The sequence below is a fragment of the Haliotis rubra genome, unplaced genomic scaffold (assembly GCF_003918875.1).
Source record: "Haliotis rubra isolate DU_JTF1 unplaced genomic scaffold, ASM391887v1 Scf1335, whole genome shotgun sequence".
Taxonomy (NCBI): domain Eukaryota; kingdom Metazoa; phylum Mollusca; class Gastropoda; order Lepetellida; family Haliotidae; genus Haliotis; species Haliotis rubra.
In genome coordinates this window covers 179,282-204,888 of record NW_025765265.1, presented here as the reverse complement: position 1 = coordinate 204,888, position 25,607 = coordinate 179,282, and the positions used below count along the sequence as shown (strand labels likewise).

The 25,607-nt window shown below is 40.7% G+C and overlaps 1 protein-coding gene across 2 annotated transcripts; it reads left to right on the top strand.

Moving 5' to 3' along the window:
* Positions 1–903: 903 nt before the first annotated feature.
* LOC124267751 lies at positions 904–25,600 on the top strand. 2 transcript variants are annotated; one of them, XM_046702741.1, is made up of 5 exons: positions 924–987; positions 20,517–21,644; positions 21,918–22,086; positions 23,492–24,167; positions 24,935–25,600. In XM_046702741.1, exons 3-5 carry the CDS (start codon positions 21,933–21,935, stop codon positions 25,005–25,007), a joined length of 903 nt encoding a protein of 300 aa, XP_046558697.1. In that variant the 5' UTR covers positions 924–987; positions 20,517–21,644; positions 21,918–21,932; the 3' UTR covers positions 25,008–25,600. The 2 variants fall into 2 exon arrangements, with proteins under 2 accessions (XP_046558696.1, XP_046558697.1); XM_046702740.1 differs by lacking the exon at positions 20,517–21,644 and having other exon boundaries at positions 904–987.
* Positions 25,601–25,607: the final 7 nt, after the last annotated feature.

Here is a 25,607-nt window from a genome sequence, read left to right as displayed (position 1 = left end):
GTGACCTCACTATCGACATATGTATTCTGCCGCGACCTAAGTATCGAGAGATATATCGTATCGTGACCCAAGTATCCCAAGTATCAAGATATCGTGACCCCTGTATCAGATACCTATCGTATCGTGACCCGAAATATGTATCGTATCCTAACCTCATAGATCGATATGTATCGTATCGTGACCTCAGTACCGAGATATGTATCGTATCGTGACCCCAGTATCGAGATATGTATCGTATCGTTACTTCAGTATCGAGATATGTATCGTATCGTGATCCCAGTATCGAGATACGGATCCTATCGTGACCGCAATATCGAGATATGTAACCTGTCCTGACCCCAGTATCGAAATAGGTATCGTATAGTGACCTCAATATCGAGATACGTATTGCATCGTTACCTCAGTATCAAGATAGTGATGGAATTACTTCGTTTTCATGTTAAAAGATTACAGGCACCATGTGATATTTCAATGGATACAGAATCTATTTTTCCATTATCGTCTATTTTAGCCGTATTATCCGGGTAGGCTAATACCAATAAAATAGAATTATTCGGAGTAACACTAAAACATAGATTTGGGCTTTAATATTTAATGTGCCAAAATGTGGTTAAAAATGACATCCATGCAAGGCCAGTATGACAAATAACACAGCACCCAATCAGATCATGGGTAGAATCACAGCACTCTTCGTCACTTGCACCAAATATGGGGAAATGCGTTTCAGGAATAGCAAAATATAAACAATTCAATACGTCAGGGATACCTGCCTGTATCTAACAAATGATATTCTAAGATTTTATTGATGTGGAAATACCCTAACATAGAATAAAGCATGCATCGTTTTTTTCACAGACGAATATTGATCTATTGCATACAGCGCTTAAGCTTATAACCCCAGCACTTAATCTCAGTTCTACAACGCACCACCGTGTGTGAACACATGTACAACAATGCAGTTGGTGGAAGATGAGTCTGGACACTGAGGTACGTTACTGAATATAAAACGTTAAATGATAAAGATTTTGTTTTTCAGAAACTCTCCGCTGTTTTAGTCTATGTTCGAGAATTAATGTTTTGGTTTTAGTTTTTTGTTTAATATTCAACAGTGTTCCCTTATATGACGGCGGAAAATTCTGAAAATAATGAGGTGAGGTGAGGTGAAATTGGGTTTTAGGTCGTGCTTGAGAATATTTCGCTCATATGACGACGTGCATGCGTGTGTATGTGTATGTGCGGCTGCTTGTACTAGCCCAGACTTAAACTGGTTTTATAGTGCTAGCCCACTGAGATACCCTGCCACAGTGAAGCATGAATACCCCACTCAGATACATTATACTGACTCCGAGCCGACCAGTCCTTGTTGTACCCATAAATGCCGAGCGCCAGGCAGGGACCAACAAGTACCATATTTTAACGTCTTTTGGTACGACGCGGTCGGGGATCAAACCCGCGACCTTCCGCTCTCCGGGCGGACGCTCTAACCACTACACCACGGAGGCGGTCCTGAAAATAATGAACCAGACAAAGCAAGTAGTCAACATTATGAGCATCGATCTACACAATTGGGGTACTTAGAGCTTTTACATTTACTCTTCACGGCAACGGACATTCCCGCAATATAGGGTAAAGTGACACTAACCTATAGCATCGTAGTGTGCCAGAATTGAAAAACCAGTTTTGCGTAGTTGCCATTTTGTGTACTCAACTGGTCCAACTCATTGAAATGGGACTATAGACCTTTGTAGCTTATACAATTGTCGCTCATAGGTAAAACATTTCATAGTACAGTAGGACATCCAACCATATCTTACCTGCTGATAATCTAACAATACGCAGGGTAAAATACAATGTAAATGATGTTTATAGAATTGTATAAACATAATAAGCATCATTGTCGCCTAAAATCATGTTCCTTATGATAAGGGCACTACCTTTGATGCACCTGCAATTCTTTTCAGATGACTGTTTAATGAATATATCTTTATACTATGAAGAATTGTAATAAGTTAAAATAATGTTGAATCTGAGGTCTTAATATGAAATACACGCAGACATGGACTTCTGAGGGACACCTTATTACAAACCATACGTCTTGTGGTCTGTCCGTGTCATTCGTCTCAATAGCGGAAACCAGCAGTGGCCGGATTGTGACTAGAGAAATGAAATATAGACTTTGATAAATAAAAATGACAACTTGATATTGAATACTCGGTGATAGCATAATCCGGGAAATTAAAGCCTTAGGACACTTGATGCATGATCAGTAGAAAAGACAATTTAACTCCACGCAAATATTTTGACAAACTCTCTAATTTTGGTTGGTCTTGGTTTGGCCTAATAAGCTAGCGGACATTGTCAGGGTATGTTTTTCTATTAAGCAAAGTGCGGTGTAATCTCTCAAAAGCGCCACCATAGACACGAGAAATCTGTGCCCGTGCACTTAAAAGGATTATTATAGAGGTAGGATTTTCCTGTATCACGATTGGTCAAAATACCGTCACGTGATTGTCTACAAAAACACGATATTGACTTGAGTTTTATGATAAATTACGATATAAACTCGTAAGCTCGGTCGATATTGTTTTACTCAGGTCAATATAAACCGATATCGACCTCTACAAGAGTCTATAATTGTATAATGCTGTCACTTTAGACGGAGTGGTATGTATCATGCTTGTGTATCCGTTTATTTCGGGCAGCTGTATAGTTGTGGTAGTTGTATGTTATTCTGACTTCTGGGGCGGTGGGGTAGCTTAGTGGTTAAAGCGTTCACTCGTCACGCCGAAGACCCGGGTTCGATTCCCCACATGGGTACAATGTGTGAAGCCCATTTCTGCTGTCCCCCGCCGTGATATTGCTGGAATATTGCTAAAAGCGGTGTAAAACTTAACTTCACTCACTCTGACTCACGTATTCTGAACCGATAGCCAGCAGCGGCAGGCGACGGTATTATTACGTTTTATGTTACCGGTTATGAACCGATTAAACAAAGGTATATCACGAAGTTATAATAACTCCAACTTTTTATTTAAAGCTATTTCCAACACATTATGTATATCTTCTAATATAATGTAGTTTTAGGCTGTCAGTATGTGTGACTGGGGTTTGGTATGTCATATACACATGGAAAAGACTATCACAACACTTACGACTTTTATCCTACATACAGTCATTTGTATTCATATCATACTTATATCACTTAGTTCGTATGATTATTTGGACGCACAACACATTGATTTTAGACATGCAGGTGCGAGCATCACGCGTTCCCGTCATAAAGCAACTGTCAAGTTTCAATGAACTGTTCCTACAGGTCGGTAACGTTGATAAGTAAATGTTGTACCTCTTCAGCTGGTGATGACGGTAGGTTATGTTGTGCAGAATGCTCATATCATCGTGGCGCCAATCAACCGATTGGCCAGAAAACGTTAGCAAACTAAAGAGTTCGACTACGAGTGACAGCTCCAAGGCATGATACAACTCCTCCCAGAATCACATGAAATATTTCGTCTACCCCGCGAAGATCCAGGGTAGAATTTGTTGTCAGGAACCCATGCTAGTCGTTAGAGGCGACTAACGGCGAAAGGTTCGCTTGCGTTGTTGACACATGTCATTGTATCCCAATTGCGTAGATCGATGCGCATGCTCTTGACCAGCCACTGGGCTCGTGTTTGGCACAGCATAGCAACCTGTGTATGCACAACTCTACCTTGGTCCGCCAGGAGTCAATCCCTTAGAACATATTTGAGACACTGCGTGTTGCAGAACACACGCAAGAATTAATCCAGTACAAACTTTTACTGTATTGACACAAGCCCTCCATCAAGCATGGAACGCAGCACTTCACCATCAAACTTAACGTCTAATAGTCAGTAAGAAGGAGGGTCAGGGGTGTTATAGCAGTTGGTGGAGTTTTCACCAGATACTGACATTGTACTCGATTAGTCATAGATACATGCTTTCTTGAGGATTGTATGAGCATCTTGAAAATACCCGTACGTATCACCGCTACAAAAAATGTGTTCTCTGAATAAACTATAGTTTGTCGTTCTTCCTACAGGTATATTTGCCATTTGATTATTCCTGGAGACCAATTATCCAGATAGTAAGTTCACTTGGGGTTGGATAAGTTCCCTTGTTCATTTGTATCACGTTGATGTCATTAAGAATGTGGAGTGGTGCGATACTATTTTCCATGTGTATATTATTATTATTATTATTATAGGATATTTATATAGCGCACATATCCTCGCACTGGTGCATGATCATGTTATGGGGAAACTTACGTCAACTTGCTGCTTGGAAACTATTGTCACAAATCATTCGTCGCCTGACTAAGTAAATGCGTCAGATGTGGTTCAATAATTCATGCTATTCATGGGCTTAGATGATCTAACTTGGGTGTGTTGCTGCTTTAAACAACAACCATTTTGCAAAAGCATCACATAAGTCTCAATTGTTTGTAAATGCTCGATTCATAATAAGGAGTCTGTTTCGACAGATACTCGATCTTTCACTGGAATATTTTGCCAGAGGGTCAATAACATGACAACATTGCATAAAACGGTTAAATGCATAAAGGAATCAATTGTCTCCATGACGATAAAGTAAAATCTCACATGCCTATGGATTAATCTAAACTTGCCCTGTGATACAATATCAAACCAGTTGTGAATGCTAATCTAACTTCATATCCATGGGTTTAATCTAATGTTATTCCTTGGCAGGTAATCAATTATTAGAACAATGTACAGAAAGTTCTTGCTCTAGACTGAAAGATATGGGAATATTCACTCGGGATATCAGCATAACAGATCATCTTAAATGTCAAAATGTATCAAAGTTTATCAAACATAGTCGCCGTGACCATCCGCCTTAAAATTTGTTTTAAGCAGCCCATGCTTGTCGTATTTAAACTGCCTAGAACGATATCAGTATATCAGTTATTGGAATGTCTGGGCCATACTCGACTGCTGTCAAATATCTGGAAAACGCCTGAGTGTGGAGTTAAACACGAACGGAACATACATACAAAAAACATATTTTTAATGAGAGAAAGGTGATGAATCCTTTTGTTTATTGTCAGAAGCAGCAATCATAAATAATGTTTTACTTTTTCAATAATATAAAGAATTTATAAACTGAGAATCTATACCTGTATGTACTATCATTATCAAAAAGATACTGACAGAAAAAATGTCTGATGTCACAACGTATTTACTGACACAGCTGCGCACTACAATATGTTAGGATTGATACATGTAATTTTCCGCTTTGATAAGCAGGCATGGCGATGCGTCTTGTTGCAATAACAGGTCGTGCACCAAGGTAACTGCATACGAGCGTCAACGTCCGATTGTCGTATTCATCTTATGCCCATGGCACGTGCAAGATATTCTTCTTTTATTGGCATTTGAGAAGATATAAAAATAGCGCTCTGAACAGTTGAGCATGAACGTCCCTGGAGATCTTTACAGTGTCAAATAATTTATTGAAAGGTCGTGGTGGGAACTGGAAACACTGCTGGGTCTCTAATTCATGACTTCCCTGTGTGAATTCTGTTGTCTAGCAAGATGTGTTATTGAAGACCTTATTTTTAAATTTGACGCACCGGTGGCAACTCCTTTACTTGACTTGTACTATGTGTTCTCAGGTGAACTTTTCGCGAAATTGAAATAAACCCATAAGTGATTACATGTTTCCCCGAAACTGGGAATCGAAACTGAAATGTTTGTTCCAAATTTCAAACGCCCTTTTCTCCCAATTGTTGAGACTTGTGCAGTTAAATGACCTTGCGCTAAAGTATTCCTGACATATAGTTTAAAGAGGGCAACATGGCACCTGATGTACATAGGAAATCACTCAAACTGCAAAATTGGTGGCAGGTGTTTCTGGTAGTTGGTAGAGTTGCCCTCATTATGTCGTATGTTTGCTTAGGGCAACCAAATTCGAGGCTCCAATAAAAACCATATAGAAAACCTTAGCCGTGTAGCAGACATACATTTTCGCAAACTAGAATGTGTTATCTTCGCCAGCCTAACTAACATCTAAACTAACATAAAACAGAAACTTGGCAGACGATTTGAGTTTCTGAGTGAGTTTAGTTTTACGCAGCACTCAGCAATATTCCAGCCATATGGCGGTGGAGACAATTTGAGGCTCAAAAGCGGAAAAACAACACAACATAAATGATCACCATAAACGGTATTGCAAACATCAATATTGCTAAACGCAATATAATGAGTCCAAATGGTCAGCTCGGCACAACATGACCACAGGTAGTGTTATGTGTCACCCAAGTAGAGTGTGTGACGACCATTGGCTTGGATGTAGACAAACACTACGCACTGAATTCGTCAGTCGCCTGATGGAATGTGTCACTTTTTGTTTCATGGAGGGACACAATGAGATCATCCCGGGTAATTGGAGGTTGTTGTCGCCGTCGAATTTGCCTCTCCTTGATATCCCAAAGATACTCTGTGTGATTAAGGTCTGGAGAGCGAGCTGCCCAGGGAAACAAATGAACGTTGTTGACGTTAAGGAACTGTTGCATGACGTTAGCAGTATGAGACCCTGCATTGCCATGTTTAAACATGATAGCTTGTGTCTCTTAATGAAGGAATGGAGCACGACAGGGCGTAGGACCTCATCTCTGTAGCGTACGTGCACCCGTGAAGGGCCACCTCCCCGTGGTGGGTGCTGGGTAACGTTAAGCGCCCTTCAACCCCCCGTTGTGGACCCGGGGGGATATGTTGGCCGTGGGTTGCGCCCCTGTGTCGGTGGAGGAAGGGAGTCTGGTGGTTGAGGGCACTGGTTCCAGGAACAGTGTTCCTTTGCCCAACACACCACTTCGGCCCTAACTTCACCTAGACGGGTGGTAGAATGGGCCCGGTTCTACCAATCGGCCGGTCATGTCGAGCCCTGTGCATTAAATTGTATCTGCACAAAAATTATATTATGTACTACATTTTTTACTTTAGGTCTTGACTCATTTTCGTTTATAAAACATCAGTTGATTTTGAAATATGTACTATTTAAATTGCCTAGAGTCTTATGCCCAGAAGGCGATGGCTCATGGGCCAATTTGGTAGATTGATTACTTGTTTAATCTTTCTGCTTGAGTATATCATCCGGGTATCCTTGGTGCTGCAAGTCGGAGATCCACTTGTATATTGCATTGTCCGTGTGATACTCCGTGGTGGGTGGAGAGCTCGGATGATGAAATCTCTACTCTAACCATGGCTTATGAAACCCCCACCAAAAAAACAAAACGTCCTCTTGAAAATGATCCTGATGATGATGACCTTAGACCGTCCAAATCAATTGACTTTTGGCCACGCTTTCTTGTGATCGAAACTCTCGACAAAACACCATTAAAGTTGAACCATTTCGCGGTTTCCAAGGGTATTCAAGGTATCGCCGGCGAAGTAAAGAACATTAAACGGTTACGTTCAGGTGCGTTACTGGTTGAGTGCGGGAAACGGCATCAATCAGACAATCTGTTGACCACTGAATCGTTTGTCGGCATTCCGGTCGTTGTATCTGCTCACAGGACATTACACACAAGCAAAGGTATCATCAGAGATCATGATCGGTTGTTTTCTGACATGTCAGAACTTGACATCGTGACTGAAATGAAAGATCAAGGTGTACTCTACGTAAAACGCTTTTCAATCCGTAAAAACAATGAAACTGTTCAGACAAATACATATCTGTTTTCCTTTTCGTCACCAACTGCTCCCAAATCACTGAAAGCACTTATTGCAATATCAATGTTGACATTTACATTCCTAATCCACTGAGATGCTTTAAATGCCAGAAGTATGGACATGGTGTAAATACTTGCACATTGTCTGTTGTGTGTGCTCACTGTGGTGAGAAGACACACACAACTGAAGATTGTACAGGTACCTTTAAAAAATGCACTAACTGTTCAGGAGAACATTCATCTTTCTCAAAAGTGTGTCCGATTTGGAAAGAACATATGCAGATCAACAAGATCAAATTTTTCTGATGCCAAAAAACCTGTAAAGAGCTCTGAACTTACAGAAAGTTATGCTTCAATAGCCAAAACATCAACTGAATCAAGCCCCTAAAGTATATACAGCATCGACAAGCTGTCAAACAAACTTCACTTGGGTCAAAGGCGACAAACCACAGCTTTTGTATCCTGCTATATCATCCCAAACTACGGAATCACTTCCTAGTACGTCCGAAAAGCAGCCAGAGTCATCTTCAGATCATAAGTCATCCTCTCAGTCCCGTTCACAGACTCAATCTTCATCTGATTCTCAAGACATTGTTCAAAGCAAAACTAAACCGAAGCAAAAACAAAGTGGCAGAGCCCCAAAAGAGTCGGAAAATAGAATTCAGCTGTACAACAAATATGGATCTCTTGAGGCCATGGACGTATGTGAAAACGTCCATCCTAGGGCACATAGCTAGTCGCCCTCCAAAAAAGTGCGGGGTAGATCCCAAATAAATCCCCCCAAAAGATAATGTCTTTTAATAATATTGTACAATGGAACTGCAGAGGGCTAAGGAATAATTTGAATGATTTGCAGCTATTAGTCCAGGACTTCACACCATCAGCCATTTGTCTCCAGGAGACATATTTAAAACAGACGGATACATTTGAATTACGCAATTTCAATGCATACCACTCCTTTTCACCTCCAGGTGATCGGGCCACTGGAGGATCTTCGATCCTTATCAAAAAAAATGTTATCCACAGCCCTGTTATACTTAATACTGGTCTCCAGGCGGTTGCCGTACGACTGACGTTACATGTTGCGTTCACATTATGCTCATTGTACATCTCACCGTCTTCAACTCTTCGGAAGACTGACCTTCAAAATTTATATGACCAACTCCCAAAACCTTGTATCATTATGGGAGATTTAAATGGCCACAACCCGCTCTGGGGTGGTACAACAACTAATGCTAAAGGTAAACTACTAGAAGACTTTTGTTCAGATACTGATGTATGCATATATAATGACGTTTCTAGCACATATTTACACCCTGGCACAGGAACTTATTCAGCCCTTGATTTATCAATTACAGACTCAGACGTATTCAATGAATTTGAATGGTCCGTCCACGACGACCTGTGTGGAAGTGACCATTTCCCAACAATACTAAAACCCGTGAATCCCTCTGATGTTCCTCCATCATCAAGATGGAACTTTAAGAAGGCTAACTGGCCTTTATATAAAACTTTCTGTGCTGACAAACTCAAACCTGAACTTTTTCATGATCTTCCTGATGCCATCAAATGTTTTTCAGATGAGCTCAGACACATAGCTGACAAGTGTATCCCCAAATCCTCTGCAGTTCCTCATGTACGTAAACCATGGTTTAACGCTGAATGCAAACAAGCTCGCAAGGCACGAAAGAAAGCTGAACATTATTTCCGTCGCCATCCTATGGTCCACAATTTAAACAAATTTAGAATTTTAAACGCCAAAGCACGGCGTACTTTTAAACAAAATAAACGCCAATCTTGGCGAAACTATGTCTTAAACATCAATTTGCGCACGCCAATATCAAAGGTATGGAACATGATTCAGAAAATAAAAGGTAAGGGCTCTAAATCTAGCATTAAGCATCTCAAAAATGGAGATGAATTATTAACTGATAAATCTGACATAGCAAATAAACTTGGAGAAACTTTGGCCATACATTCTTCCTCATCTAACTATGTACCTGAATTCCAGAAATATCAAAGACAGCAGGAAAAGAAATCTATTAATTTCAATTCAGACAATGGGGAAGACTACAATGAAACCTTTTCGATACATGAGCTTCATACTGCTCTTGACCAAGCTCACGATACTGCTTCAGGAGCTGATGGTATACATTATCAACTCCTGAAACACTTACCTGAATCATGTTTATCTATTTTTGATGACATTTGGACATCTGGACAATTTCCTTCGTCGTGGCGTGATGCTATAATTGTGCCCATCCCTAAACCTGGACGTGATCATACTGATCCTTCCAGTTATAGGCCAATTTCATTAACTAGCTGTGTTTGCAAGACCATGGAACGCATGATAAATAATCGACTTGTTTGGTATTTGGAAACCAATAACCTTATAACTAATATCCAATGTGGTTTCCGTAAAAACCGTAGTACCATCGATCATTTAGTGCGCTTAGAATCTTTTGTGAAAAATGCCATAATTAATAAACAGCATGCAGTGTCGATCTTTTTCAATTTAGAAAAAGCATACGACACAACATGGAAACATGGGATTTTAAAAGATTTACATGACTTTGGATTACGAGGCCGTTTGCCGTATGTATACTATTGAACGGCAAATGCAGCTGTGTTTAAATCAAATACATAAATGGTGTCTTGAAAACGGCTTTAAGTTTTCTAAATCCAAAACTAATTGTATACATTTTTGTAGAAAATATAAACCGCATAAAGACCCGGAAATGTTCCTCAATGGCACTCCCATCAAAGTTGTAAAGGAGGCCAAGTTCTTGGGTTTAATTTTTGACTCGCATCTAACTTTTCTTCCCCATATCAAGTCCCTAGAAACTAAATGCTTGAAGGCACTTGACTTGTTGAAAGTCGTTTCCAATTCTAAGTGGGAAGGGGATCAAGCTACCCTCCTACAATTATATCGATCATTGGTACGTTCCAAACTTGATTATGGCTCCATCGTGTATGGTGGAGCCTGCAACAGTAATCTAAAACTTTTAGATTCTGTCCACCACCAAGGTCTAAGACTATGTCTTGGTTCCTTTAGAACTTCACCTGTTGACAGCCTCTAGGTCGAGGCTGATGAGCCATCTCTTACACAACGCCGTATAAAATTAACTTTACAGTATATTACAAAACTTTATTCCAGTGCGTCAAACCCTGCGTCAGACTGTGTCTTTATTACACTATATGAAGATCTGTATAACAAGAAGCCTTCTCTTGTTCCGCCTCTTGGTATAAGAGTGAAACCTTTCCTTTCTGCTGCTGGCATTGAGCTAGAACATGTAGCTCCTTCCCGTTTTCTTTCTTCTCCGCCTTGGCAATTGGTTAGGCCACAAGTTGACCTAACATTAACTACATTTAAAAAATCAGAAACAAATGAATTACAGTATAAACAAGAATTTAGTCAATTAAGAAATAAATATAATACATACAAATCCTTATTTACAGATGGGTCCAAGGACGGTGGCGCAGTGGCATGTTCCACTGTCATTGGATCCAGAACAATATCTTCTAGAATACCGGATAACAGCTTTATATTTACAGCAGAAGCAAACGCCATCTTAACAGCTCTTAAATATATTCAAAGACATCCCAAACATAAACAGTATATAATTTTTTTCTGACTCTCTTTCTTGCCTTCAGGCTATTAAAAATCTCTCTTGCAAACATCCACTTTTAATTGAAATAATCGAATTATATAATGATCTTTCTACTGGCCAATGGGACATCGTCTTCTGTTGGTTACCCAGCCACGTTGGCATTTCTGGGAATACAATGGCCGAGCAGCTTGACGATGTCGTATTGGCCACACTAGATACACTCATGCGTATCTATTGAAAGGTGAGGATCCTCCGTTTTGTATCCCTTGTGATGAGAGAACCAGTTCAAGCATGTCCTGCTTGACTGTGTTGAATTCTCCATCATAAGGGATAAATACTTTCATGTGAAAACAGTTAAGGATCTTTTTAACACTGTTAATTTTCATTTAATTATTGGCTTTTTAAAAGAAATTAATGAATTTTGAATAATAAGTTCTGTACGTATCTGTATTTTTATTATTGGTAGATTTGATTAGTAACTTAGATTTTTAGTGGCTGTATCCTCAAAGGGGGTTGAAGTATTGTAAAATTATTGTCCTCCTGAGAGGGTACGTAAGTCCCAAAACATTTCATGTACATTTAAGTATACCAGGTGTTTTAATCGTAGTATTTTTGTCATTTTAATGTATGGCTAATTATCGGTAAAAAACGCCAATGGCTGAAGGGATGGTGTAAATCTAGCTAGGGTCCATGCAGGTAGCAACGGTAATGTAAGTCCCCATGGGCCTTAGTATGGTGATCTACCTTCAGTTGTTGGCGATCTATAGCCCATTTTTTACATTGTATTGTCTTCTTTAATTGGAATATTTTATCTTTGTACGCTAGTTTTATATCCATATCTGTGATTATCTAGTATTGTTACTGTCCTTCGTCGGCAGGTTGTTATAATATCTATATATATTCTATTTCAATGTCAAATGTTCTCGTCACGATATGGCTGAAATATTGCCGATGTGACGTTAAATAATAACTCACTCACTCACTCACTGTAGCGTACGGCATTCAAGTTGCCATCAATGATTATATATGACCAATGGTGTCCTCTTGTCGCCACAAATGCCTCCCCACACCCTGATGCTCCCACCCCAAAACTGTACGTCCTCTTGTACCCAACAATGGGCAATACGTTCTCCTCTTTGACGATAAAGCCTCTGTCACACTTATCGCATACATATCAAATGCTTGTGAGTTCCTTGTAAAAAATATCAATAAGCTGTCCCTACGCTCAAAATTGCGAAATTATTCGATTACTTTGACTTATCTGTGACGCACATCTGGCTTATAAATAACGAATTCAGATTATCCATTGCGTATGAAGTGCCTATGATTTGTATAACACTATTTCATTGCCGCAAATAGCTGCATATACAGTGCACATGCCGAACGTGTTTCGGATGCACCCAACTTGTGCCAACGACATGTTTGACGCACTTCTGACAAATGCCAAGTGTATTCCCGATATATTAAAAAGGCGGCTGTTTTCCGCTGTTTTCATTTCCAATGCAGATTCCAGAGCGTGAACTTCAACCTTTTGTCATCATAAGGCCGCCTGAGCCATCATATTTATACCAAATCTCGACTGTACCAAGGATGTTCCGCAAGTACGTTATCTGTACACTATCTGCGCATAAGTTGCAAGCAATTACAATGCGCTGCCCGATTGCAGGACAAACGGTACTGATTCGTGCAATACGTCGGCATTTGCTAGGAGTTTGTTCAGCATGCGTTGCATCTGCACTGCAAGTACGCTATGATACATCCAATATACGTGGCTCATAGCTCGTGCCGGGAGATCAGTGTGTTGCCGCATATGAACCGTTTATCTTCCACTAACACCCTTGAAGAGCAACCTCCTCGTGGGGGGTGCTGGGTAACGCCAATGGCTCTTCGCCCCCGTGTGGACCACATTGCTGGTTGTAAGAGGCGACCAAATTGGCCAACCCGTTTGCCGTGTGTTGCATCCCTGTGTCGGCAGAGGAAGGGAGTCTGGTGGTTGAGGATGACGGAACCAGCAATAGTGTTCAATAATCCAACACACCACTTCGACCCTAACTTTGCCTAGACGGGTGATAGAATAGGCCCGATTCTACCAATCGGCTGGTCACGCCTTGCCCTGTGCATGGAATGTCTATACAAAATTTGGTATTACATAACACTTTTGGCCATGTTCAAAATGTAATTAATACTCAACCAAAACAAATTAGCCTCGCAGACCCGTGCACAGAAGGCTGTGGCTCATGGGCCAATCTGGTGATGCTGACCTCCGATTTCTGTACGTCTCCAATTGATTGTCATGGACAGAACCATCCTGACCTTTAATCTGGTAGGCAGCTACAGCATTTCATGTCAAATTCGCTGGAGTATAGCACCCCCTTATCCCTGGTCTTTGCAGCTTGGAGATCCGCTGCAATATACGATCGTCCTTGTTGACACTCCACGGTGGGTGGGGAGAGGGGATGCTGAACCACATTACTTACGACATGGCTTCCCAATACCCCGGTTCAAAACGAAGACACATGGATACTGACAACTCCTCGTCTGACGAGAGTACGCCCCTCCGACCTGACTACTGGCCACGCTTCCTGATCATTGAGGCTTGTGACAAGCAACCTTTGCAATTGAATCCTTTTGCAATCTCCTAAGGTATCGCTGGTATCTGCGGAGAGGTTGCCAATGTTACAAAGCTTCGATCTGGCTCTCTCCTGATAGAATGTACCCGGAAACAACAATCATTAAATCTCCTCAAAATACAAGAATTTGTCAATATCAAGGTCGCTGTCTCAGCACACAAAACACTTAACTCGTGTAGAGGCATTGTACGGGACAGAGCTCGATGCCTGTCTGACATGACTGAAGAACAAATTGTCAAGGAACTCTCTCAGCAAGAGTAAAAACGATTCACCTTCAAAAGAGACGGTGTTGTTCAACCAACGAACACCTATCTCTTCACGTTCGTGCGAGCAAACATTCCTGACTCGATTAGAGCCGGTTATTGTAGCATTGGTGTGGAGGTGTATGTCCCCAATCCACTCCGATGCTACAACTGCCAAAAGTTTGGACATGGATCCAAGTCCTGTCGTTCCTCTGCTGTTTGTTACCGCTGTGGTGACAAGCATGAGGGCAACGACTGTACTAAGGAAGTGAAGTGCACAAACTGCGGTGGTAACCATATGGCTTCTTCCAAGTTTTGTCCAGTGTGGCAACGCGAATCCGAGATACTAAAGATCAAGCACAAAGAAAATATCTCCTTTCACGAAGCAAAGAAAAGGGTTGCAAGTTTAACTGCAGCCCCTTCAACTATCACCTACTCTTCTGCTGTCTCCCGTCCTACTATCACTATTGCAACCATCTCATGTCAGACCGACCTGACATGGATCATGTCTTCTCAGCCAACTCAACTCAACACAACTCAGCCTATCTCAGCCACTCCATCTCCAACACCAAAAGTCAAAACCTCTGAATCACAAACACCAGAACAAATGCCAAAACCAGAAACAGAAACTGCGCGCAGAAAAAGGGAAAAAAAGAGGCTAGAGAGACTAAAACAACTTGAACAACTGCCAAACACAAAACCAAAGGCCACCTCTCCTTCAGAGGTCCCCATCGAGGTCCATAACTCCTTTGGCCCTCTGGATATGGAGGTAACTCCAACTCCACCTGACACCAATAGGAGTTCATCAAACACTTTCTCACGTTCACGTAACATGTCACAAGTGGAAGCACCATGAATCCACAAAACATGATCCAATGGAATTGCAGAGGACTTAAGAATAATTATAATGAATTACAGTTATTGATTCAAGACTTCAAACCATCCGCGTTTTGTCTCCAAGAAACCTACCTAAAAAGGACCGATAAATTTGACATCCGTCGCTAAAGTTCCTACCACTCCTTTTCTCCTCCCGGTGTAAAAGCTACAGGAGGCACTTCTATCCTGGTGAGGCAGGGCATCCTTCATAGCCCTGTTCCACTTAAAACCAACCTACAAACTGTTGCTGTCCGCATGACTCTGAACATGGGGTTTACACCATGTTCCCTCTATCTCCCCCCCACCTCAACTGTTCGCCTATCAGATCTTCAGAACTTATATGATCAACTCCCGAAGCCCTGCATAATCATGGGCAACTTCAACGGCCATAACCCCCTATGGGGGAGTACTGATACAAATAGTAAAGGAAAGGTCCTTGAAGAGTTTCTCTCAAATAATGATGTATGCATCTTCAACGATGGATCAAACACCTACCTCCATCCTGCCACTGGATCATACTCTGCTCTCGATCTATCACTTACAGATTCTAATCTTTTAAATAAGTTTGAATGGTCGGTCCATGACGACTTTTGTGGAAGCGACCACTTCCCAACAATTCTTACTCCTATCAACCCCACGGATGAACCAGCATCAACAAGATGGAATTTTACTAAGGCCAATTGGCCTTTATTCCAAACCCTATGTTCAGAAAAACTTAAGCCTGACAACTTCAGGAATGTTCCTGACCCCATGGAACTATTTTCAGACGCCCTCAATGCCATCGGAGACAAAACTATTCCTCTGCAAACCCGCACATACGCAAACCATGGTTTGATACAAACTGCAAACAAGCTAGGAAAAATAGGAAGAAGGCAGAAGAATATTTCCGACAACATCCTACAGTGCATAACCTAAATGCTCTTAAAATGACAAATGCCAGGGCAAAACGTACCTTCAAACAAACTAAACGCCGGTCATGGAGGAAATATGTGTCAAAAATCAACTCCCGCACGCCCATGTCCAAGGTTTGGAACATGATTCAAAAGATTAAGGGCAAAGGGTCAAAATCAGGAGTTCACCACCTGAAAGATGGTGACTCCCTCCTAACAAATAAATCTGAAATTTCAAACAAACTTGGCGAAACTTTGGCAAACCACTCCTCCTCATCAAATTATAACCCTCAGTTCCAGAAATACCCAGAAAAAAACCCCAGTCAATTTTAACTCTGACAATGGGGAGGATTACAACGAAACGTTTTCCCTCCATGAATTACGTACTGCCCTAGGACAGGCTCACGACACTGCGGCAGGAGCTGATGAAATCCATTATCAGCTTCTGAAACACCTCCCTGACTCAGGCTTGGAAACACTACTAAATATATTTGATGACATCTGGACATCCGGACACTTTCCCCCTTCATGGTACAATGCCATTATCATCCCTATACCAAAACCTGGCCGCGATCATGCTAATCCCTCAAACTACCGTCCTATATCACTAACTAGCTGCGTTTGCAAAACCATGGAGCGCATGGTCAACAATCGATTAATCTGGTACTTGGAGACCAATTATCTCCTCAGTGACCTCCAATGTGGTTTCCGAAAGAACCGAAGTACCATTGACCATCTGATGCGTCTGGAAGCATTCATCAAAAACTCCATTGTCAACAAACAACATACATTATCTATCTTTTTCGACTTAGAAAAGGCATATGATACAACGTGGAAACATGGTATCCTAAAAGATTGATAACGAGTTTGGATAGAGGGGTAGACTACCTCAATTCATATCTCAGTTTTTAAACAACAGACAATTTCAAGTTCGGGAGGGTTCCACATTGTCTGACTATTTCCAACAAGATCAGGGCGTCCCCCAAGGCAGCATCCTGTCTGTCACACTTTTTAGCATAAAAAGTAACAGCCTCACTAACGTTCTGAACAGTTGCGTCGATGGGTCCCTTTTCGTGGATGACTTCAGTATTTCATGTCGTGGTAAGAACATGCACACAATAGAAAGGCAGCTACAACTCTGCCTTAACAAAATCCAAAAATGGGCCAATGAAAATGGTTTTAAGTTTTCAAAATCCAAAACAAATTGTATTGACTTTTGTCGTAAATACGAACAACACAAGGATCCAGACCTAACTTTAGATGGTACTCCCATCCAGGTAGTAGAAGAAGTCAAATTCCTTGGACTCATATTCAACCGTCACCTGACATTCTTACAACACATAAAATATTTGAAAACCAAGTGCTTGAAAGCTCTAGACTTGCTAAAAGTAGTTTCAAATACAGAGTGGGGAGGGGGATCAGACCTCCCTCCTTCACTTGTACAGATCATTAGTTCGCAGTAAACTAGATTATGGCTCCATTGTCTACAGTTGAGCCTGCAAAAGCAATCTAGAAAACTTAGACTCTATCCACCACCAAGGGCTGAGGCTCTGCCTGGGAGCTTTTAGGACCTCTCCAGTAGACAGTCTATATGTGGAAGCCAATGAACCTTCCCTTGAACAACGCCGCATTAAACTCGCACTGCCGTATATCACTAAATTACGTTCAAATGAGTCCAATCCAGCATACAATTGTGTTTTCAACCCTCTCTATGAAAACCTGTTCCCTAATCTGCCAAGCCTGGTTCCACCACTTTGAATCAGGATCAAACCACACATATCTGCAGCTAAAATTGATCTCAATATCACTGCACCTTACCGACTTCTGTCCTCACCACCATGGCAAATGGTGAAACCACAGGTCGATCTTACCCTCACCAAACTCTAAAAGTCTGAAACAAATCCTTTGGTGTTCCAACAGGAATACTACCAGCTACGTTCAAAGTATAAGACTCATAGATCCATTTTCACAGACGGATCCAAGAACGATGGTCAAGTTGCCAGCGCTACAGTCATTGGATCCAAGACTGTCTCCTCTAGGATCCCCGACAACAGTTCCATTTTCACCGCTGAAGCCAAAGCTATCTTTTCAGCTTTGACCTACATTCAACAGCAAAATCATTCCAAAAACTTCATCGTTTTTACAGATTCATTATCCTGCCTTCAAGCACTTCAAAATGTGACTTCAAGTCACCCAATCATCCTGGACATATTATAACTTTACAACGACCTTTCTACTGGCCAATGTGACATCTTCCTCTGCTGGTTGCCGGGCCACATCGGCATAGCAGGTAACACTCAGGCCGATGCTGCAGCAAAAGCAGCACTTGAAAAGCCCCGGTCACCACTGCTAATCCCGTACAGTGAGTTTAAACCCACTATCAAAAGCTATACTCGGGACCTGATGCAAAAAAGGTGGGACACTCAAGTAGGAAGAAACAAACTCCATGAATTGAAGCCAACAATCGGTTATACCTACATGGGTTGTCAGTCAAGACGTGATGAAGTAATTTTACGACGATTGCGTATTGGCCACAGTCGGTTTACGCATGACTATCTGCTGAAAACAGATGGGGATGGACCCCCCATATGTCTCTCCTGCGATGAGGCTTTCACCGTCAAGCATATTCTGCTTGACTGTGTGGACTTTACATCTGCAAGGGACTCGCATTATCACGCAACCAATCTGAAAGATCTGTTCTCCAGCGTGAGCGCTCATCTGATATTGAACTACCCGAGGGAAGTTGATCTTATCATAAATTGTACCTGTGTAATGTCACTAACGAATTTACCTGCTTTTCAATTTAGTGCTATGACATTCTCTGTTCTAAAATGACAATGTAATGAATGTGTGTCTTTGAAACGAAACCATTTTTGACTTTGTACTTACAATGTATATTAAAGCAGACTTGTTCTCGTCACTATATGGCTGGAATAATGCCGATGTGACGTAAAGCCCAACCCAACTCAACACTAACACATAGCAGATTCGCACAGTGCTCGACCGATGCGGGGCCAATGCACTGCGTATTTATATAACTTATGACCTGCATAACAGCTTATGCGGCATAGATATGTGCATGCCCAAAACTATCACGGATGCTCGATCGTACTGTGCGCATGCCCGCGTACATAAAACTTACACAAAATGATCAAAATGCATATGAGGTGCGTATTGTGCGTATGACTGCGCATGAAAGAAATGGCTATTAGGGAATTAGGATACGCAAAAATGTGCCAGGGCTAACAGAATAGAACATGCAGAACCTGCTCATGTCGGGGAAGAGGATGCGACATTATCAATGCTTCACTGAACTCGTCTGTCTCAGTCTTCGACGATGATGTTCATTTGTCAACAGCAGGCCTCTGTAGGGTTCGTAGTCTCTGATACCGACTGCCTTTAGTCGTGTTACTACTGTCTGTCTACTGACCACACCACTCAACGCATTCGACTTTGATGACATCTCAGGCTAGAATCTGTTAAGCAGACTCAAGGTGTTGTATAGGTAGCGATCTTGAAGGGGTGTGGTCACCGATGATCTGCATGTTCTTGGCCTGTCTGTTGTCAGACCTCTTTTTCTGAAGAGCTGGACCAAGTTGTTTACAGTGTTACGAGTGCAGTTCAATGTTCTTGCAACATGGGTCTGTGGTGCCCCATTTGCAGCATTCCTATGGCCCCCTCACACTGTTCGTTTAACCCCAGCATTTCATTTGTATTTTTTTCTTAATACTGCATGTCTAACATGGGAACTGAACCGTTTTTATACCATATGTGCGTGTGCAATTTCTAAACAGGCAAATAACGTGCTTTTTTTAAAAGAAGAAACACACATGCGAAAACCTGCAGTCATTACACTGAATCATATTCTGCGGGGTTTGAGGAATAGATTTGGCTTGGTTACATTTATATGAAAGTGTGTGTCTTTCTACAATTTAATGTTTTTTTATTTGCCAAGTTTCTTTTGGGTGTTAGTTTCAATCCCCAATCAGCCTAATAGCAGATATGAATAGTAGATAATAAGAATATAATTTGCCAGTGAGAACTAATGTAGATTCCAAAGCAGTCTGCAAGTAGAGGCATCACAGACAAGTGAATTGTTCACCTGAAGAATATACTCCAGGGAAATATGGTGGAGGGTGAGGGGTTGCCTCTGACATCTTTTTGGCCGAGACCATAAGTGGAGCATGAATATATTTGCAATGTCTAGGCTGGGATTTACCACGAAGTATTAAATTACAGTGAAGTAGCAAGACGTATTATCTGTATTTCTTCTCTGTGACACATTGCTATAATGCTTTTCCTCCATGTGTACATTGGATAACTGTGAAGACATTTTAAGCGTCAATATTCAAAGGTTTAAAAGTTTGTGATCTTGTACGGATTTCGTTTTGTCTTCTCGCACCACATTTTCGGGTTGTGAATCAGTAATCATTTAACTAGAATAGTATACCTGACCAGTTAAGTACAATCATAATACCAGAGCCAAACAAAGCTTGTATGACGCATGAACTAAGGTGGTGTTACTATTTGTAAATCGGTTACATTATCTATTCCAGGGATGTGACAAATGTAAACAGTACAGTGTAGAATTCAACAATAAGAAAAAGTGCCTGTGTGTGCATCTCCAAGTCACTAGTTTCTGCCACACTTATGACGAAAACAAACCAAAAAATAAACGCAAACCTAATTCAAAGGAAAAAAGGCGGAAGAAAGACGAGATAAAACACTGTGTCTCGGCCCTTAGGAATTCTTCGGGTGGCTATCTTCTAATTCACTTAGAAGGCCTGAGTCCACAAGACCTGAGTTGGGGAAACCTTGACGAGTTCATCGATGACGACCTTCAAACCATCTTAACTGCTAATGAAACATTTGATGATGTTTATTGCAAAAAACAAGTTCCAAAAGGATCATGAATTTGTGGTAATTGACGTTAAACCTTCATCAACAATTATTATTACGGATCCCAAGACTAAATTTGTTACCGACAAAGGGTTTATACAAGATAATCATCAACTATTGCGAGACTTTTTGAAACCAATCTCCGAGCAGCAAAATCCGCCTCCTTCAGAAGTTATACATCAAAGACATCCAGTCGTAAATTACGAAACGTTACAAAGCCTATCGGAAAAAAGATATTCAGCTGAAAGGATTTGAATTCAAACCGGAAGAACAGAACAAGAAGGAGGCAATTTTGAGATATCCAAACCAGTTTGTTCATCACTTGTGGAAGCTGCGTCTTCCTCTCTATGTCAGTGCTTTTGCAAAACTCGAGAGAGGAGGGTCATATATTCTTGGCATAGGAGAAAAAGAAGAGACATTTCAGACAAACATCAAAGCGAAGGAAGTCAAATATTGGTCTAAAACATTTGAAGTTCATGGAATTGAACTGTCTTCAGACAAACATACTGAGTTAAAGCGATCAATAGAGAGGCGTTTGAAAGATGACATGTGTCTCATTACCTACAAGGGAGACAAAATAGATTGGCCTGACGGACTCATCAGCGTTCACTTTCATGTAATGGACCATACATTGCTTGAGGTTGTTGTGAATCCAATCACAGGAGTATTGTTTTATGATAACAGTGGCCCAGAAGCATACAAGGTTGTACATGGAAATCCATTTCTGAAGTATACTCGCTGTGAGCCCAAGGAGATAATTTCCTCAATAAGGAGACATTAGAGAGGTATGGCTGTCTCAACTTTGCAGTCCTTTGGAGAAGTTATTCATTTAGGGGCAAACGAAACCCAATTATTATGTGTGAAATGTTTTGTTTAACATTACATTGGACATTTTTTTATTTGCAAAACGTAAATGCCAGAGGATACGTAAATACTATTATCTTAAGCTTTTGGTACATCTGGTTTACCTATATACATCTCATTTTGGTAGTGAGCTGCTTTTATTTACATATATGTACTTAATTCGGTAATTTGTTAATTGTGGTTAATATACGCAGCCTCGTGGAACAGGGATGTCTACAGATATGTCAGCAAAGAAGTTGCCAAACGAAGGAGTTTTAAGAGATGCCAGTGAAGAGGTCCTGATAGCCACAAGTAATCCTTTCCGCCCACCAGTATATGCAACTGGATGCTTTTGGAAGAAGATGTCCGAACGACTTAAAAATGGTTTGAGTTGGTTGATTCACCTTTACATTGCTAACGTGAGGCTTATGATGTTGTGTCATTGTTGGACGAGATCTTCATCATAAAGCTTTTTTTCAATTATCATTTAATCATAGATTCTTTTAAAGAAATAGGGTTGATTGATCAATTTTGATTTATTTGTTTTGCTAATAGCTGAATGTTATTTTATAATCGGTAGAATAAATTAGCAACTGAGATAGTTAGTGGCTGTATTCTCGAAGGGTGTTAAAGTACTGTAAAATGATTTCCCTCCTGAGAGGATACGTAAGTCCCAAAACTTTCATAGTCAATTTAGCTCAACAAACTTTTTAAATCGTAGAATATGTGTTGTTTTATTATGGCTAAATATCAGTACAACCGCCAATGGCTGAAGGGATTGTGTAAATCCAGCAAGGGTCCATGCAGGTAGCCAAGGTACTGTAAGTCCCCATGGTCCATAGAGTGGTGATCTACCTTCAGTTGTTGGCGATCTTTTTCATATTGTATTGTCCTAAGCTGAAATCCTATTTTAGAGATTTATGCTAGTTCTATTTCTTAATACTGTGATATACGAGTTAGTTTTACTGTCCTTCGTCGACAGGTTTATATAATTTGTGCATTTATCATGAATTTATAGCTATTTTAAGTCACAATATGGCTGATATAATGCAGCTGTGACTATAAAGTTTAACTCACTCACTCATTCATCGGAAAGCTCATGTGTGTTAAATGTGTTGAAACAGCTTGGTAGGCTGTGTCAGAACAGATGTTATGTACTTGTCGGAGTGTTCAGAGTTAATGAAACCCCTATGGACATCTCTGAACAAGGTATCGATTGTAGCCAAGCTTATCCACTTGCAATATAATTTATATATTGCATTGTATAGTATGCCGGGATGTTTAGAAAGTATATATGTGTCTTCAAATACAGAAGTCCATCAGTGGGTCCACAACACTTTAAATATGCATTATCTAATTTGACAACTACATGGTGCAGTTTGGGAGACTATGGTCAGCCAGTTTGCCAATCCGCTGTCCGAGGGTCCAGTCCCAACTCATAAAAAGCATTCTCTATTTATCCCTAAGGTCGAATCCTGATCAGACTGCCAAGTGTCACATTAGATGTCTGGTCAGCCTGCAGTACCCTGCACCTCATCCACAATGCCATGTGGCCAACCAACGTTTGTCCAACGAGCTGATTATAGGCAGCCAATGTGCATATGGATCTGTGTTGGTGGCCATGATGACAATGGTCAAGCTGCGTTGATTTCATTTCTATTGACAGCAAGGTCATTATTTATTCAATGTACATAACTCAGGGAATATATAGATATCCCTGATAAACCCTGTTCCATAATGCCTACGATATGGATATTATTAACATAAATTTATTTTACATGTGGTCTAGATATAATACTGCTCCCCGAGGGTTCAGGTGAAAGATGGAACACGGAAACGCAAACCCTTCTTGGTGCCTCAAAGATGGGACTGATATACATGGGAACATCCCTTGCACAGATGTTAGATTTGCAGCTGAAAGACACGAACATTGAAGGAGTTCTTGATGCCTGTGTTATCGCATCTGATCAACCAGTTCAAATTCTCACCTTTGTCAGAAGCGACTCAAAAGACAACTATCATACCCTCATTCAAAGGAATGACGAATTGTCTAAAGGTGTTTTATATTCATTAAGAGAATTTACTGATGAAACGTTTAACATTGTACATGGGGTACTTGATTTAGATGATCTGGGGGACATAGCAGGTTTTGAAGACAAAAGGAGCACTCTAATGGAGGAGTCCTGTCGTTATGTCAATCCCAGGTCACTTGAAATGAACCCCAGCAAATGCAAGAATTTATGCAAGGCCTTCTTCGTTGCCTCAGCTGTAGAGCACACGTCTACCCGGACATCTTCAGACCCAATAGTTCTGCTAAAGTGGGATGTCTATATGAAAAAATACCTCCATGAACCAAAGGTAAATGAGAATCATGCAGCCAACGAAACAGAGATTGCTCATGCGGAAGACTCCATGGCAAAGTTGTCAAACTCAGTCACAACAACACGTGGCGTGAAAAAAACAAGGTGATTGCAATAACATATATTTGGCTAGTTAAATGTTTATCTCCTTATGTGATCTGGCTGAAATGCTGCTTTTTGAAGGTCCAGGTTGGAATTGATGTTAATTAATCCACGCGTACCAAAAATGACAGCAAATGAGATCTTGGTTAATGTACGACACCATATCCCAATTGCACAGATCGATGTTAATGATTTTATGTGCTGTTGCTTGGAACAGGCTGACAGACCGGCGTGATAAACATAGAATATTGATAACTGCTGTGGGCAACACTAAACAATTGAGGAAATTGCACATAGGCCTTCAGACAGGCTACCTTTGACAATGACCAGCTCTGACGATTTATTTTAACTTGAATGCATTTTGGCATTGTGACTATCAATGAAAGTCATATACAAATTAATCCGAAAAACAGATATAGTTACTGCAATAAAATATAATAATAAATATATAGGGATGAAATGTTGTATCTATCTGAAAATCGCCATGAAGTGAAGAAAAATGCCATTAACGTCAGTAAGTAGGTACTAGTATATCATAAATGTAACATGACTTTTAGATATATATCCCCAAAGAATACAGTACGGCCCTGCATAATTGTGGGAAGTGAGAAAGCCTTCAGAGACCAAGCGTGTAGGCTTATTGATGTGTTTGTGATGAGAACAATTTAAATCACAACTGAAACACAGCACAAATGACCAATTGATTCCAAATCACAAGACCCTGAACATGTGTACGGAATCTTGTGTTACCATTGTTGTCTCTCCTTCAGGAAAACCTTTTGCCGGATGTTTGCCAAGAGATACCAGTCATCAACAAATGAGGAATCAATCCATTCAAGTTGAAGAAAAGTCTCCATCGACGGCGCTGCTGAGCGTACCTGGTTGTTGATTCAATACCTGGTTATAATATACATGTATGATGTATTTAGGCTACTCTACTAAAACACTTTGCCACAGCTACAGTCATTGGGAGCCCATAACATTCCTCAAACGACAATGTTCTACAGAAAACGTCATTCAGTATCTAATTATTACTCTAGGTCCCACTCCCCTCACGTCTCTGTACACATTAACATACATGGGATCACACTAAACCACTAATAAACTACTATGCCATCCGTTTCATCCGTACATGTCAACATGGCGAGAAGACTTTCGTTGTGACTGAGACAGACAGTGGGTATGCAAGCAGTTGGCACGTCATTCAAGGCAATCAGGCGTCAGTTTGGGTAGGGCCTTTCATCAGCAGACCTATTCGGACACACCAACAAACATGTGCTGACAAGATCGACCAAGATCAGGTCCCGATTTTGAAACAAACTTTAGTTTGTACTCAAACTTGAAACTGAATTTTTAACTGAAGTGTATTTCTAAAAAAAACAAAAAAACAAACAACTTAAGTAATCTATTCACCAAACTCAAATTGTCTATTATTTTTTAGTT